The following is a 17,034-nucleotide window of genomic DNA, read 5'->3' on the forward strand; positions in this document are numbered from 1 at the left end:
GGTTGAGGCGGACTGAATAAAAAATATAAGCAAGCTTAGCCAAAAAGAACGGTCAACCATCGGTACCGTTTCCACATTACCGCGACAAATCACAAATCTGGCAGTATCCATGCTATATGTATCACCATCAAGAAACCATTTTTCCATTAAGTCACCAATTGCACTATGGAAAATTCCGATAAACTAATAACTTATCTGTCCATACGTATTTGCAATAATCCTATTAAGACGTTAAATGGTATCTATAATCAGTTTGTCCGAGGTCGAGGTTTGTTCGTTTCCATATTACTGCAACAAAAATAATGCAACAAATTATCATTAATCTCACTATTGCAACATGAAGTCGGTCAGTTGGCGAGTAACTCTTAAATCACCATATATTGGCTTTTTTCTGGAAACTTTACAGCACTAGTTGGATGGCTTAATGTAAAAAGGGTTTCTTGTTGGGGCAACATAAAGCATGGATATTGCCAGACAGCCGACAGAAAATTTCGATAAAGAAACGTGTGTAATTTTAATTCAAGGAAACATTTGATTATAATTCATAACAAATGCATCCGACACAAAATATCGAAGCATAAAATAATAAACAAGGCTATATAGTATTGACCTCAAAAGATTAATTATTGGCGTAGTGGACGTCCGTGGCGGTCTAGGCAGTATTTGACCCACATGTCTATTATACTGTGTAACTGTCACACAAGTGACTACGCCATTGCCGTGTCATTAGATTTGTTCAGTGATCAATGTGATACCAGACACATGCCCTATACTCCATTGGTGTCCGACAAACGTGTCGAAGTCCTTGCCAAGTACTTTAAAGGTTTATAAGACCTTACAATACACAGAATATATTGGGACGGTCAGTCGTGGTAATATTCCATTGATTAACCTAAACATCCTCTTACCTCAAGGTGAGATACCACAGAGATGTTTCATGAAACAATGGCTCCAATGAGTTCAAAACTTATTTTTCTTTATTTATTTATATTTTATTATTATTTTTTACAAATTAAATTTTGATACAAAAGGTACCACACAGTCACTACACAAGGCCAATACCATCGAAAGTCAAACTTGATACAAAAATTACCACACTGTCAATTCACAGTGACAACATCGGAGGTCAAGGTCGATACATTGTACAAACCTACCACTGTCATTACAGTGACAACATCGGAGGTCAAGGTCGATACAAAACTACCACACTGTCAATACTGATTGACAATATCGGAGGTTAAGGTCTATTCAAAAGAACCGTACTGGCAATACGCATTGACAACTTCGGAGGTCAACATCGATACAAACAACCATACTGTCAATACACGGACAATGTCAAAGGTCAAGGTCTACGAAAAACAACCACTTTTATAATACACAGGGACATCATAGGATGTCAAAGTCTATACAAAATAAAACAGGAATCAAAGAGGCCGCACATAGCAGCAAAATACGCCATAAACTCCTAAACATTACTAGAGGCAAAAATCCAGGTGCGAGTAAACGAAAGACTTAAATCATCTATCCCGATTAGTGTTAGGCTAGAACATATTCGACCGATACAAAACTACAAAATAACTCAAATGACCAGATAATTGTTTAATTTTTATTAAAACGAATGTTAAAAGGTTTAAAACAAAGTGTGCTTTCATTGGCAAAATGGCGGACTTCCTGTGGTTGACAAGTAGAATTTTCCATGAGCACTATACTTGTCGGCATGGTAACCCATTTCGGAACACCCTTGGTCACATGAATGACATCTTCCGGCGTCATAGTCTGCCTTGCTTTGGCATGGGTATGCTGTAAACGAGCATCCGGATGTCGGAATGGACTCCGTGAATAAGGCTATTGCCCTCATGTGACTACAGGCAACGGTGTCTGTGAATTCTAGGAAGGAAAAGCAAGAAAGAAAATAAAGAAAATTATATATGTATTACGCAAGTATTTTCATCTTAACGAGTAGGGTTGACCAGACCTTGTCAATTATTTAGTGTACTATATTTTTTCTCGTTTTGGCCCTCGTAATTGAACATACAAACTCAAGAACCCAAGCTTAAATGCTGTAAATCCAATATACTACTTAAGGTAATAGGATTGTGTCGCCATTTCTCAGTAGAATTTCTTCAAATTTTGTAGTTGAATTGCTTTGAAGTTTTAAAGAAAAATTTCTGCCACAAAAACAATAAAGGTTGTCAGAATTTTAAGGATTTTAAATGGATTTTTATGTGAAAAAAGAGTGAACTTTGAAAAAAAAAAATGAAACACAATTTTTGCAAAATAATGTCAATAAAAATGATACTGACAAAGATAAGTATTGCATTAATGTCTATCAATTTCATAAATGCTGAAATTGTGTAAAATTATTTATCTATAAACAATTAAAAATTGACATTTTATAATAAAACCATATACACATAGTAATTGCATGTAAGAGTTATCGTTCTTGAAAAACTTCACAGTAGTGAAATAGGTAGCCGGTTTCCTGAAGTACAGAAAAATGGACACATGTGACTCATTGATTAAAAAACAACTGAATTAATGCCTGGATTGCTTTAAAATGCTTTAATATTGAATTAACACACTGTTCTGTCAATGAACAACATATTATTCATCAGTTTAATATTAAACATTAGAATATGCGGAAATTGTGATACTGTCTCCCCACATTGGGTTTTCAACTAGGGATGTACTTCCTATTTCCGCTTAGCAATACACTCATATGACCTTAAATCCAATATACTACCCAGCTAACATGCTATAAATCCAATATACAACCCAGCTAGCATGCTATAAATCCAATATACAATTGTACTACCCAGCTAGCATGCTATAAATACAATATACTACCCAGCTAACATGCTATAAATCCAATATACTACCCAGCTAACATGCTATAAATCCAATATACTACTCGGCTTGCATGTAATAAATCAAATATCCTATCATGCCAACATGCTATAAATCCAATATACTAACCAGCTAGCATGCTATAAATCCAATATACTACCCAGCTAACAGGCTGTTAATCCAATATACTAACCAACTAGCATGCTGTAAATCCATTATAATAACCAGCAACATGCTATAAATCCAATAGACTACCCAGCTAACATGCTATAAATCCAATATAATACCAGGCTAACATGCTATCAATCCAATAAACTACCACGCTAACATGCTACAATCCAATATACCACCCAGCTAGCATGCTATAAATCCAATATAATACGAAGATAACATGCTAAAGATCCAATATACTACCGAACTAACATGCTGTAAATCCAATATACTACTTTTCTACATGCTATAAAGCTACTAAACTACCCAGCTAACATGCTATAAATCCAATATACTACGAGGCTAACGTGCTACAAATCCAAAATAATACCAGGCTAACATGCTACAAATCCAATATACTACCCAGCTAACATGCTTTAAATCCAATATACTACTCGGCTTGCATGCAATAAATCCAATATCCTATCATGCCAACAGGTTATAAATCCAATATACTCCCAGCTAACATGCTATAAATCCGATATACTACCCAGCTAGCATGCTATAAATCCAATATACTACCCAGCTAACAGGCTGTTCATCCAATATGCTAACCAGCTAACAGGCTGTAAATCCAATATACTACCCAGAAAACATGCTATAAATCCAATATACTACCAAACTAACATGCTGTAAACCCAATATACTACCCAGCTTACATGCTGTAAATCCAACATAATACCAGGCCAACATGCCATCAATCCAATAAACTACCCCGCTAACATGCTACAATCCAATATACCACCCAGCTAGCATGCTATAAATCCAATATAATACCAAGCTAACATGCTAAAAATCCAATATACTACCGAACTAACATGCTGTAAATCCAATATACTACTTTTCTACATGCTATAAAGCTACTATACTATCTATCTAACATGCTATAAATCCAATATACTACGAGGCTAACATGCTACAAATCCAAAATAATACCAAGCTAACATGCTACAAATCCAATATACTACCCGCTAGCATGCTACAAATCCAATATACTACCCAGCTTACATGTTATAAATCCAATATACTACGAGGCTAACATGCTACAAATCCAAAATAATACCAAGCTAACATGCTACAAATCCAATATACTACCCGCTAGCATGCTACAAATCCAATATACTACCCGCTAAACGCATGCTATAAATCCAATATACTACGAGGCTAACATGCTACAAATCCAAAATAATACCAAGCTAACATGCTACAAATCCAATATACTACCCGCTAGCATGCTACAAATCCAATATACTACCCAGCTAACATGCTTTAAATCCAACATAATACCAGGCTAATATGCTATAAATCCAATATCCTATCAAGCTAACATACTATAAATCCAACATACTACACGGCTTGCACGCTACAAATCCAATATCATACCAGCCAACATGCTGTAAATCCAATAAACTATCCAGCTAACATGCTGTAAATCCAATATACTACTCAGCTTATATGCTACAAATCCAATATACTACCCAGCTAGCATGCTGTGAATCCAATATAATCATCCGAGCCGAAGTGTATGTGTGACCGAGGGTGTGTTCAATTTTGTGTGATTTCCTGCGAGTGTTTATAGTGTCCGAATGTAGTCTGTTTCAATAAGGTATTGTCTTTGTGTTTTAGGAATTCGCGATAACGTAAACAAATTAGTTTATGAGAAAGACCCACGTGTTTGTTCACTAGATTCCGTATGACGGAAAACCCTTCTGGCACTTCCAATGTCCTACTAAGCTAAAACCTACTTCACTAGGCTATTAGCATGTGATAATTCCAACATACTACCAAATATCATGCAAGGCTTTTAAGTTTACTACAGATAACACATGTTATACTTACGCTCAATCTGCAGGGCTATCAGGAAAAACCAATGATTGACATCTTCCTGTGAACATCCGGGTTGTTTCTCGCCGCCATTGGGATAAAAATCGGCATGCCCAAGCGCTTTGTCCAAACCAAAACCTGTCGGACGTGACAACAGATTTAATTATACAATATCGTAAATAGTAACTTATCTAATTTTCTTGCGAATATGATTGATAATACAATACATAGACGATAGTATATATATATATATATACATTTTTTTTGTACCTTAATTCAATAAATTTGCAGCTGTTATTGTGGCATATGATTGTCGAGGTCATACAGTGTATCGCACCTTATTTGGCAGCATACAGAACAAGTTGTTGGTCCCCATGTTGTAGCACAGGTTCCAGGTCTTATATAATCACTATCACAGGGACCTGAGAATTTGTTACAGCTATATTTGGACTTAAACTAAGGTGCTCAGAGTAATTTTACATGTTTTAGAGGTTTAGATCGATATATACGAGAGGGGTGGAAAGCTCTCGATGTCGGAAATTCGACCCCACCTAACATTCTTGATTCAAAAACAACAATTCTAATTGATGCACGGAAAAATGCTTAGTGCCGTTGGAAAGATGGATTAAAAAAAAAAAACTTCTATATGCACCGAAATGTATTCTATCGCGGACATGATTTCCGTTTCCTCCAAAAACACACGCCATGTCAGAGTTTCGATGTTTTTCGAAGTCAGAGAGCCGATTTTTGTATATTCATGAGATTGACATCAGCCACGTGATATGATTGGCTGAAATCGCAGCCATGTTTTCGCTTAAATTACCAGCCAACCAACACTGCATATTTCGGCACGAGGCTGACGTCAACCTCATGAATTACTATTTATACTGCTGCCGATACTCAAAAACATATTCAAACTTGGAATGACGTTTTAGCGGCGATAACTTTAATCACGGACTTTGATAACACTAACACTAATCTAAGTCCGTGCTTTAATAGAATTAATTGACCTTATAAAAGCAAACTTGGATAATTTTAACACGAAAATAATTGGACAACAAACGTACTTCAATACCATATTTGGAATTACATATCGAATGATATAAAGGAATCCGACTTGATTACGTGCCGTCGTACCATTGTTTTAAACATGGCACGGGTGATACCACAAAGGTTTTACAGTCAAACCTGGTAGAGGAATAGAGAGTAACTACTGCGGGTAACGATGTGGAAAAGACTAGCAAACAGGAATACATATTTGTAAACTATATGGCAACACACTATACATTTTTCCAACACATAATACATATGAATGTATTTGTCAATATACCTGTAAATGCATTATGTATTGTGTTAATCCTTTTACAATGTAAATTTACCTAGTTTCGAAAGAGAGTCAGAATCGCTATGAATGACGTCCACAAAAGACGCATCAGTTGGGTCCAGTCTCACTTGAGCATCAAAGTTCTCGAAAAGCGGGCCAGCAGGATCTAGACCTGGAAGTAGTGTCAATTGGTTAAGTAAACTTTATCTATTTAACAACAATTATGAAACAAGTTATTTTAACTTATATTAATCACTTTTGTTGGCCCGGATGATAGTCCGATCGGGGAATCGAATTCCGGTCGCCTAGGTGAAAGACAAGAGCGCCACCCATCCACTGCGCCACCAGACCACCCAAAGTAGACATTTGGAGGATAATTTTGAAACATTTGCTATTAAAAAGCATAACTGTACTGTGTAACATATGTTGAAGACACTCTGAACAACCAATATCGATACAAATTTGTTTGCCATTTCGGAAATAATCGAAACTATTAGGGAAATATAATATGTCCTACCTGTGATCCTCCCAATGCCGTGAACACGCCTCCCAGCGTACCCAGCTATATGGGATCCAAGACTGTGCCCTATTAAGTGGACACGACTGTAAGAAAGCCCGGTCGTGTGATGGAGCTGCTCCAGAAGTTTAGCTGTTGTGGCGCCCACTACGCGAGTATTAGCGGCCGACTTAATGTAGTTGATGTTGTCAGCTCCTAACGACCAGTCTACCGCAATCACGTTAACGTCCTCCTGGAAAAAGATGGTTTTATTAAGGACAATATACAAACTTGACAGGTTATATTAGTGCATGTTACCAATCTTAGACCTTTATAACAAATCGGGTGGTGTAGTGGTCGGGTGGTGTAGTGGATAGCGCATACCCTTTCACCAAGGCGACCGGGGTTCGATTCTCCCCGGTCCGACGTGAAAAGGTATAGGGTCACCTGCCTGACTTCGTCGGTTTTCCCCGGGTACTCCGCTTTACTCCCACATTAAGACCCTACGCGCGCTAACATCTGGGCTAACAAGAGTGATTGATAGAAGTCGAAATAACTTTTTTCACAATTGTTGTAAAAGTTTATATTTACAACAAATCTGACATACTATTAACCTGGGTTTTTTTTTAAAGTGAACGATATCTAAATGGGTTTTCTTAACACTCATTGTATTCAACACAACAATAACGTTATAGTTTAATGATAATGGCTGCAACGTAATATCGTATCGTATCGCGGCACGGCAGTCTAGTGGTAGGACGCCGGGCTCGTGACCGAAGGGTTGCGTGTTTGAGTCACGGAAAGGCACTTTGTTGTATCTTTGAGCAAGATGCTTCACTCCGCTTGTTCCAGTATACTCAGCTGTAAATGAGTACGTGGTTGGGAAGTGCTAGAATTGTTGAATGTTAGCCGTTAGCGCGCGAAATGACAGCACCTGTTGTATGCTCCCCAGGGAGTTGATATTAGCTGTTTGCAAAGGCCCTTTAACCACGGATAATAATTTGTGAACCGCGTTGAGACGACCTACGAACTAGGTTGCGATAAAGCGGTATATAAGAACCTCGAAATATTATTATTATTATTACTTTCTTGTGTATCGTATCAAATGGTTTTGTTTTCCTGTATTGCGATACAGTACTGAATTTATCAATCAACTCTGAAAACAGTGTACGTATTTGTTCTTAATCATTCAGTAAAGATGTGGTTCACTGTGCAGTCAAACCCAAAAATACTGAGAGATTTTTTTTATATATAGTTTGATAGTATTAACTGTTGGGGTCTATGATAAAACTCCATCAAATCCTGCTCTTAATCAGTATAAAGTTGATGTTTGTATCGTGATACGTCTCATATCGTAAGCATCGTACCGCGATACGTAATGCATCGTGAGATATACGTATCGTTGCAGTCATAATAATAATAATGAAATATCAGCCTCATTTCAACCCTTTAACCGCGAGTTCCTCCCATTTCGTTAGTATGGTTTCTTTTTTCCTGGCATGAAGTCCTTCAATGCAAAATGATATGCATTCCTAGCTTTCGGCTGTGTGCCAACGCGAACCTCGTCATTGCCATGACTGCAGTTGTCCGAGAGCAGTAGTCGGTATTCATCGGGATTTTTGTTCGGGGATTTTCGGAATGCCACTTTTCACGTGAAAAATTAGTCGACAATCACAGATAAGCCTTTAGACTATTTCGCGCTTTTCATATTATCCGATTGAACTAATTATTCGTTAGCAGTATGACAATATCAGAGAAAAACATAAAGACATTTTAGTAAGAACCCCTTACAAAAATCTGATATTGTAACAGATATGACACCATACATGTAGTATCACATGCAAAGGGAGATAATCGCAGATACATAATTTGTGATATATAAAAAAAATATTAACATCATACATGCGATATCACATACAAAGGGAGATAATCGCAGTACCACATTCATAAAAATTATCATATCCCCGATTTCTAACCGATCTGGAATGCCCTACCTACAAAAGCCCGAAAACCTTACGATTTAGATAATAAGAATAGTGTTTAGACTAAAATATAATTCAGCTAAAACGAAGTAGTATATGAGACCTTGATATGATTTGAAATAAATGTATGTAGTAAAACCTCAGCTGTACAGGTGTGTGCTGATAATGTATATACCTCGAGGGCTGATATTGGTCGAGGGTTGATACTGGGTGTGATATGGAAATGGGCATGTTTTATTCTGTTTATAACATACATACTAATAAAAGCTACTTTCTTATGGGTGTTTTTTTCTTTTGAAATATTGAAAAACCAAAATTTCCCAAAGGGGTGTGATACGAGTTTTGCGGGCTGATACGGAGAGGGCTGATACGGGTTTTTGGGTGTGATACGGCGAGGACTGATACGGATTTTGGGGTGTGATACGGCGAGGGCCGATATGGGTTAGAGCTATTGTGTCGTATCGCATATACAAACTAGAAGTATGTCAGTGTGACATGAAAGCCGCTCACCACTTTAAATGTACATCTGTAATTGCTTCAGTAACACGTTGAGCATCAATATCTACTATAATACCTCAGATATGTGGTCTGTGTTCTGCTAATTGAAAATCATGTGTGACATGTGATGATGTTGCCTTTGGGATTTCCAAAATCAATCACCTCTTAAATGATGCCTTAAAAACATTTCTCCCTCTCCAAGTGTTACGCATTGTTGTATTTTTCATTTATTAGGGTTACGGCAGTTGTGTCATGTTCTTAAATTGTTACACTTTCATAAATAAATACACCAGAAATAGCATGATGTGTTAAAGAAATGTTTGATAAGCATAAACAGTTCACATATCGTCTCGTCTCAGAGTCAGAGCCATTACCATGGTCAACCTAGGCACGATATGCCATATTACGTTCCCGTTTGAAACATCAAAATAGAGGTTTTACTTCATCACTTATACGGTTTATAATTATATATATTTACTTCTTCCTTCTACAGACAGCGTCAATGCTTGACAGTCTTCACGTGTGCTTTCTCGAATTATATGTGTCACTCCTCAGACCTCAATCCGAGTTGCTAAAACGCTCAAACTCAGTGCACGAATTTCACGACCACAACACTCGTAGAATGCACCGGAGATCAACATTTTGTTTTCAGCAATTATTCAAAGTATGGATTATTATCTGGAGAAGAGTATCAGAAGACTTTATGTAACCCACAGGCGAGTGTCAGAGATTCTACTTTCTATTTACGATAATTATATAACGAAACTATATAGCGGACGCATGCAAGACTGAATTATGCGCATGCACCCCGAACGGAAGTGGGTCCATCATTTCGATCTCTGGACAGAATTAATAAGCCGCTCGGCTCTCGCCAAGAGCGGCTTAAAAAACGTATCAATATGTGCAAAAACATTGTCTTTTTGTGTTGCACAAAATGTTATTCAATATGTTTAATTCGGGACTAGAGGGTTGAATAAAAGTCATAGAAATGCACTGTAAAATATACTAACCGTGTTCAAAAACACTTGGACCATTTGTTGCATCCAATGTGAATGTCCGCTATCTCGATAACCGTGAATAATGACTTTGGTATTCTTGGCGCTATCGAAGTGGCTTCCTGTGACAGTTGCGTTGTTGTAAGGATCTAGGGATTTTGCATGCGTGGTATTTTGTCGCGTATAAAGCAAGAAATTTGTCTGAATATGGTCCGGAGGTTCTGGTAGATATCCCTTTGCATTGCGAAAAGGTCTGGCGTTACTAAAACAACCGATGTGTTGATAGCAAACCTGTCTTGTAAACAGGAACCCTACAATGTTAAGAAAAAGATGCATATACTCAAGGTGAAGGGGAATGCACGATACACGCCGATGCGGGGTAGAATGTTCAACAAAATCAGTTATTGTATGATTTTAAGATGCAAAACATCTTTAGTTTTACAAAGGGGAGGGACAAGCAAACAGCGTATGACAGTCCCCGAGTGTAGCCTGAGGACCATATTCTAAACAGCGGTCGTGCTGTTCGTTTTCTGAACATGTTTTGTATATTATCTGTAGAAAATCAAAATCAAAGGAACGCTGTTTTTAAAGTTTAACTTCCTCACAGCTAGATCATATGGAGATGGTCGATTGAAATAATATCATTATGTCAGCGGTTATAATGTTGCCAATATAGTGTCGACTTATGTAAAACTTAATCCTTCCGATAGATCGCAGGGGCCTGATAATTTGTTACAGCTATATTTGGACCTAAATTAAGGTGTTTAGGGTAATTTTACACGTTTTAGGAGTTTAGATCAATTTTCGGTAAAAGTGCCACCCCCAATGATGATAGTATACGAATATCATCATTTGGGGTGGCATTTATACCGAACAAGAGGCCCAGCGGGCCTGTATCGCTCACCTGCATATCTAAGCAATCATGGCAAAATATTCTCCAAATGAGATCCAAGGGAATATGCCAAACCAAAGGCTCCTTGTAGCATATCTGTATTAGATTTTTCATGCCCAGCAACTTTATGTATGGTTATGGGGTGGGGATCTCAACTGTTTCCAAGCTGTGACTCATAAACTAGGTCCATAGGTTGTGGTCAGACCACAGGATCAATTCTAATATCATGACTGCATTCGTCTCTTTTTGCCCAGCATTTGTATATATAGTTTTGGGGTGGGGATCTCAACCGTTTCAAAGTTATGACCCAGGGGTTAAATCTGCAAAGGTGGGGCAGACCCTGGGATCAATTCTAATATCATGACTGCATTAGTCTCTTTATGCCCAACAATTGTATATATAGTTTGGGGTGGGGATCTTAACCATTTTGAAGTTATGACCCAGGGGTTAAGTCTCCAAGGGTGAGGCAGACCCCAAGACCATCATGGAAGCATATGTTCGGGGTGGGGATCTCAATTGTTTCCAAGCTGTGACCAAGAAACTAGGTCCCTAGGGGTTCGGTCAGACCCAAGGGTCTATTCTAATATCATGACTGCATTCGTCTCTTTATGCCCAGCATTTGTATATATAGTTTTGGGGAGGGGATCTGAACCATTTCAAAGTTATGACCCAGGGACTATGCCTCCAAGGGTGGGGCTAGACCCTAGGGCCATCATGGAAGCAACTGTGCATTCTTCTTTTTATACTCAGCAATTGTATATATGGTTATACGGTGGGGATCTCAACAATTTCCAAGTAATACACTTTATATGGCCCCATCCCTTAGCCCGGGGGGGGGGGGGCAGCAACAAAATTTGTACAATTTTGAATCTCTACCTCCCATGAATGCTCCGACCAAATATGGTCGATATCCATGGCACAGTTCTACAGAAGAAGTCGCTTAAAGCAATATAGCCAAATTGGCCCCTTTTGGCCCCGCCCCTCAGCCCCCTCGGGGTCAGCCCCACCATTTGTACAATTTTCAATCCCCACAACCTAGGGATGCTTCCAGTCAAATATGGTTGATATCTATCTCTTAGTTCCAGAGAAGTCGCTTAAAGCAATATAGCCAAATTGGCCCCTTTTGGCCCCGCCCCTCAGCCCCCTGGGGGGTCGGCCCCACCATTTAAATAATTTTGAATCCCTACAACCTGGGGATGCTTCCAGTCAAATTTAGTTAAATTCCAATCTGTGGTTAAGAAGAGGAAGTCGTTCAAAGAAATTGTTGACGTACAGACGACGGACGACAGACGACGGACGGACGACGGACGCCACGGTATGGCATAAGCTCACCTTAGTCCTTCGGACCAGGTGAGCTTAAAATTGATCTAAATACCCCAAGCGTGTAAAATTACTCTTAACATCTTAGTTTAGGTCCAAATATAGCTTTAACAAATGATAACTGTTGCGGTGAAAATATGAATACTCTAATATTAAGGATCTGCGTATTACTGTCAGAAATATGTAGTAACACACTTGAAACTATTTTACCGGCGTGACTTCAGATTTGATAAATCATTTCTGAAACAAAAATCATACATCGCAATATTCTAGAATGTGTGGCGTTTACAAAGCCACTCTATCGTTTTATTCCTGGTGTAACTTGTTGATCATTGATTAAAATGTTCATGATTTAGATAATAGTTTGTTTCAAAGCAAATTCACGTGAAACCGTTGAATAGCCATGCATGGCCTTATTTACCGTTGAGCTGCCTCTGCAACTATAGTTCAACAAAAATAAATGTACGCATGGATGCATGGGTATATCTAATAGATTTCAACGCGCCTCGGGCGCCGATCTGTTTCGAAAACAAATATATACTTTAGGAGTACTTAAATATACTTACCTGTCGTGATTTTGCTCAGAATGAAGAGAGAAAGCAATCTCAGAAACGCCGCCATTGTAAACGTGGTCTTCACACCTGGAACATATAGATAATTTGTACAGGGACATTTCGGTCATTTTGTGGCCTGTCCAGGTCACATGATCACAGGTGTTTGTAAATATGTGAATATGCGGAAGGCATTGATAAAAATGAACGGAAAGTCACGTGTGAAAAGTACTTGTTCAATTGAGAAAGACAGAAAGAGGGATTATTGGAGGATTGAGAAGACAGACAGAAAGAAAAAGGAGACAGACAGGTGGAGACAGAGAGAGAGAGAGAGAGAGAGGCAGAGAGAAAGACAGACTGAGCGGGAGAGAAGTGGAGGGAAAGACAAAGACAGAAATAGTGTAATGAATAATATTTATCGAACGAAAGTGCTTAAGCCACCACAACAGATTTTCGAATGTCCGAGGTAGACGATAACAATGATACGTAAACTTGATCATCTTTACTATTCTTATTAATATTTCCTTTCGGCATGATTAAATATTTATTACCCTTCTGCAGGGAAACACGATTTGTTGTTTCTTCTCTATTAATCGTGTTTAAATCTGAGGTCAGTTGGCCCTCGTGAAACATGATTAATCTTGGAGAAACAAAGAGTCGTGTTTCCCTACCACAAGGGTAAAAACTAATGTTACGTAAGTAAATGGACAAAACAGCCTATGAAATACTTAACCGGAAATGTTTCTCTAAGCCAGAAATGGAACTCGTCTTCGCGCTTATATATATCTGGTACAGTGGTAACTTTTACCTTAATATAAAACAAACATCTTTCATGTTGTCAATTAAATTTGAATAAATTGTTCGTCGGTTTTAAATAAGTTCTCCACTGGAATTAAACCTCCTGGTAGCACGGGGTTGCATCTTGAGGACACCACCGAGTTATATTTTGGAGATCAGGGAATGTTCAAACCATCAAGCCAAACCTGTCATACGTTACCTGTATTAGCATACTCAGCCTAGTTTTGTCATAATCAATACTTCACCTGGTTGACATATTTCACCTCCAGATTATTTTGAATACAGAATTTGATATGGTTTTCCTTATCAAAAGCTTTCCTAAAATTCTACCCGGGGCCAAATGTTTGCATACTCAACAAAAATCATGAGGTTATATTTAGCATCCTACCTTGCGGAACAACAGAGCATCGTTGAATATAAAACGATGTTTCAGTAGCTAGTAGAGACATCTGTAACGGAGTTCTGTGTTTTCCTTAAAATCAGTCGTGCGTGTAATTCGCTGATCACCTTTTAGCTCCAAAATGATGTTTAAGCCTCCGGCATGAATGACCGGGGGCTTATAAGTAGTACATGTGTGCGCATGTCTTGAACAGAAAAAGCCATCTTTTATGATCGCTGTGTGGCGCTGCGCTGTTGACTTTATATACAAAATGACGGACGTATATACGTTTATGTACAACGCGTTTCAGAATGGTGTATGGTACGGTACTAGTCCAATCTCAATTATTACCAATTCTTCTAGCACTACAAAATAAAACGTTTCATTAATGTGAAGTCGTTCACCCCTCAGTAACTCCTCGGCTGGCACACCCTGCAGGAGCGGAGAATTCAGGCCTAGCAGGTGATGCTGTATAAAATTAAATCGCCCACGGTCTTATCGACATCCGCCCAGAACCATACCTTCTGCCTGCATCAACAACAGCAAGGACCAGAGGACACGACAACCGGTACGTCCAACCTACATCAAGAACACAGACGTACCAACATTCATTTTTTCCAACTGCAGTGAGGACGTGGAATCAACTACCATCGTCAGTTGTGACAGCACCATCTGCCGATGCCTTCCGCCACAGCATCAGCAAGATCCCGACAGAAGATGATAGATCTGTTTTTAACTCGTTTTAATTGTACATTGGCTATCGTGGATAGGTGCAGTACAAAATTCTGGTATACATATACAAGGCACTGAATGGAACAGCTCCTCAGTACCTACAGGAACTTGTTACCCTGTATCAGCCGTCAAGATCACTGCGGTCGGAGTCAGAATCTTTGTTGTGTGTCCCAAAATCTCGTACTGTGACCTACGGAAACAGATGCTTTGGGAGGGTTTCGGCTACGTTGTGGAATAGCTTACCATCTGCTATTAAGAAGTCGAATACCCTGGCCAAGTTCAATAGGGACATAAAAACTCACCTCTTCACGTCTGCATTTTAGAATCTTTGCAAAGACGTCATGTAAATACCACCCTTTTATTTGTTCAATTATATGCACATTGCTTGTTAAATGTATGAAAGTGATTGCAGACCTTTGTTGTTTGTTTTCACAATAATAACCATTACTATTATCCATATGTTGTAAAGCGCCTTAGAGGAATTTTACAAATTATATAGGGCGCTATATAAATGCTGTATATTATTATTTTTATTATTATTTACCTCCCGCTATGCGCAAACTGTGCGACAATATTCTTATGAATGATGCACATGCTTGTGAAGAAGAAGAAGAAGAAGAAGGAGAAGAAGAAGAATAACGAGCACAAGATTTTGGTTCATTGTTTTATTACGTGTCCAGTGCAGGTCCAGTACGCTCTGCCGATTGAGCTATATAGCTGTTAAGGCCTATAATAGCTCTATTGACCTATCTGAAATAGGTCTTTTGAGCTATTTTCAAGTGATTTTCTTTTTTAAAGAAAACGAAACAAAGTCGCTTTTAAAAGAAGATTGTATCATTAGGTTGATAACAAAAGACATTAAATTTAAGTATTCTTTTTAAAAAATAATGATGTAAAAAAATCGGAAATTTTACATTTATGAAAAATGAAAATAAACATCTAACTGTATGCTCTTTGTAGTCAACATTACCATAAACCTTATTGTTATATGCGACTTTGCTTTAATTTAATGAAATTTTGAAATCTGAGAAAATATAGCTCAGTACAGCTATAATGTATAGGTGTATATAGCTATATAGGTATTTATAGCTATATAGCTCAATCGGCAGAGTGTACTGGACCTGCAGTGTATAAACCTAAAATACAATATATTACGTACAGTATTAAAATATATGAGTTGAACTAAGTACGAAACTGACGTTTACAATAAATGCGAAATGATGTCTATCTACACTATTTAGTTCTACTTTCGCTTTATAAGCTTCGACGTTATTAAACAGATATAGTATCATATTATCTTATATTATATTGCACTGTGCTATAATGTACATTTACATATTACTATTACAATGATAATGACTTACCAGAGGCTTGGAAAGGTCAGTCCTGCTCCGACGACAGCACAGTGCAGAGTGAGGTGGGAAGGTTACGGGTGCGTGTGTATACGACAACCAGAGTGGCGTGAGTATTGGAAATACTCGTGCAATCGCATTCGCTCGACCTTACACGTATTCGTTCTGAAACGGGTACGATAGACAACACATACAAGTAAACATGCTGACCTAGGGCATAGAGTACACCCTGTTACATTAAAAAAGGGAAAAGCAGATGATTGTTTACGATAGAGCTAAACAACCCGAACACATCCCATGTCTTGAAGCAAATGAGAGGGTTTCCGCGGAACGCTAGGTTTTTATGGTCATGTAAGCGCTTGAATCGTGTAAAGTTATTTTCCTGATTGTCAGATACTACCAGACGCAAGTTATTTTCTCAAAGGTAAGAACCACCGAGCGCATTCTGATATTACTGATGCTTTTGTATGATATGAAAAGCCAAAGCCTTAAATGAGCGTAGCTTTTGTCGATCTCTGATATTAACTGATTCAGAAAACTGCTTTCATAATGAGATAAGATGAACTTTATTTGAAGTCGGCAAGTCGAGGAATAACAATAACACACTAGCTCTAATGAGATCAAGACCGACATAACAATATGGGAGACCGGGGCAAGTCCGGCCTATTCTTTTTTATTATAAAAGTCCGTTCTGGGGCAGCACGTCCGTTTTTGAACATTATTTAACTTTTCCTGTCTGAAGATCGGTTGGCCGAACGAGCCCCGCCATGTGGTAAGTTCGGACAGGCATTCGGGTAAGTTCGGCCCCCGTTGGAATCAGCTTAATTATAAAGT

At 38.3% G+C, this 17,034-nt stretch overlaps 1 protein-coding gene across 1 annotated transcript; it reads right to left on the reverse strand.

The window, feature by feature from the left end:
* Positions 1–1,592: 1,592 nt before the first annotated feature.
* Positions 1,593–16,317, reverse strand: LOC110459448 (inactive pancreatic lipase-related protein 1-like). Its single transcript, XM_021511710.1, has 7 exons — positions 16,213–16,317; positions 12,955–13,029; positions 10,192–10,487; positions 6,723–6,954; positions 6,261–6,377; positions 4,897–5,019; positions 1,593–1,887 (listed from the first exon to the last, which is right to left on the reverse strand). Exons 2-7 carry the CDS (start codon positions 13,007–13,009, stop codon positions 1,649–1,651), a joined length of 1,062 nt encoding a protein of 353 aa, XP_021367385.1. The 5' UTR covers positions 13,010–13,029; positions 16,213–16,317; the 3' UTR covers positions 1,593–1,648.
* Positions 16,318–17,034: the final 717 nt, after the last annotated feature.

Source organism: Mizuhopecten yessoensis, unplaced genomic scaffold (assembly GCF_002113885.1).
Source record: "Mizuhopecten yessoensis strain PY_sf001 unplaced genomic scaffold, ASM211388v2 scaffold10069, whole genome shotgun sequence".
NCBI classification, from domain to species: domain Eukaryota; kingdom Metazoa; phylum Mollusca; class Bivalvia; order Pectinida; family Pectinidae; genus Mizuhopecten; species Mizuhopecten yessoensis.

What these genes read in the sequence shown, in the direction of transcription:
- LOC110459448 (XM_021511710.1), bottom strand. Translation starts at nt 13,009, where the DNA reads ATGGCGGCGTTTCTGAGATTGCTTTCTCTCTTCATTCTGAGCAAAATC. An exon ending in TCCAAGTGTTTTTGAACACG is followed by an intron (nt 6,955 to 10,191) that starts GTTAGTATATTT and finishes ATCTTTTTCCAG; the next exon opens with GAGGACGTTAACGTGATTGC. An exon ending in TGACTCTCTTTCGAAACTAG is followed by an intron (nt 5,020 to 6,260) that starts GTAAATTTACAT and finishes CACGTCCGACAG; the next exon opens with GTTTTGGTTTGGACAAAGCG.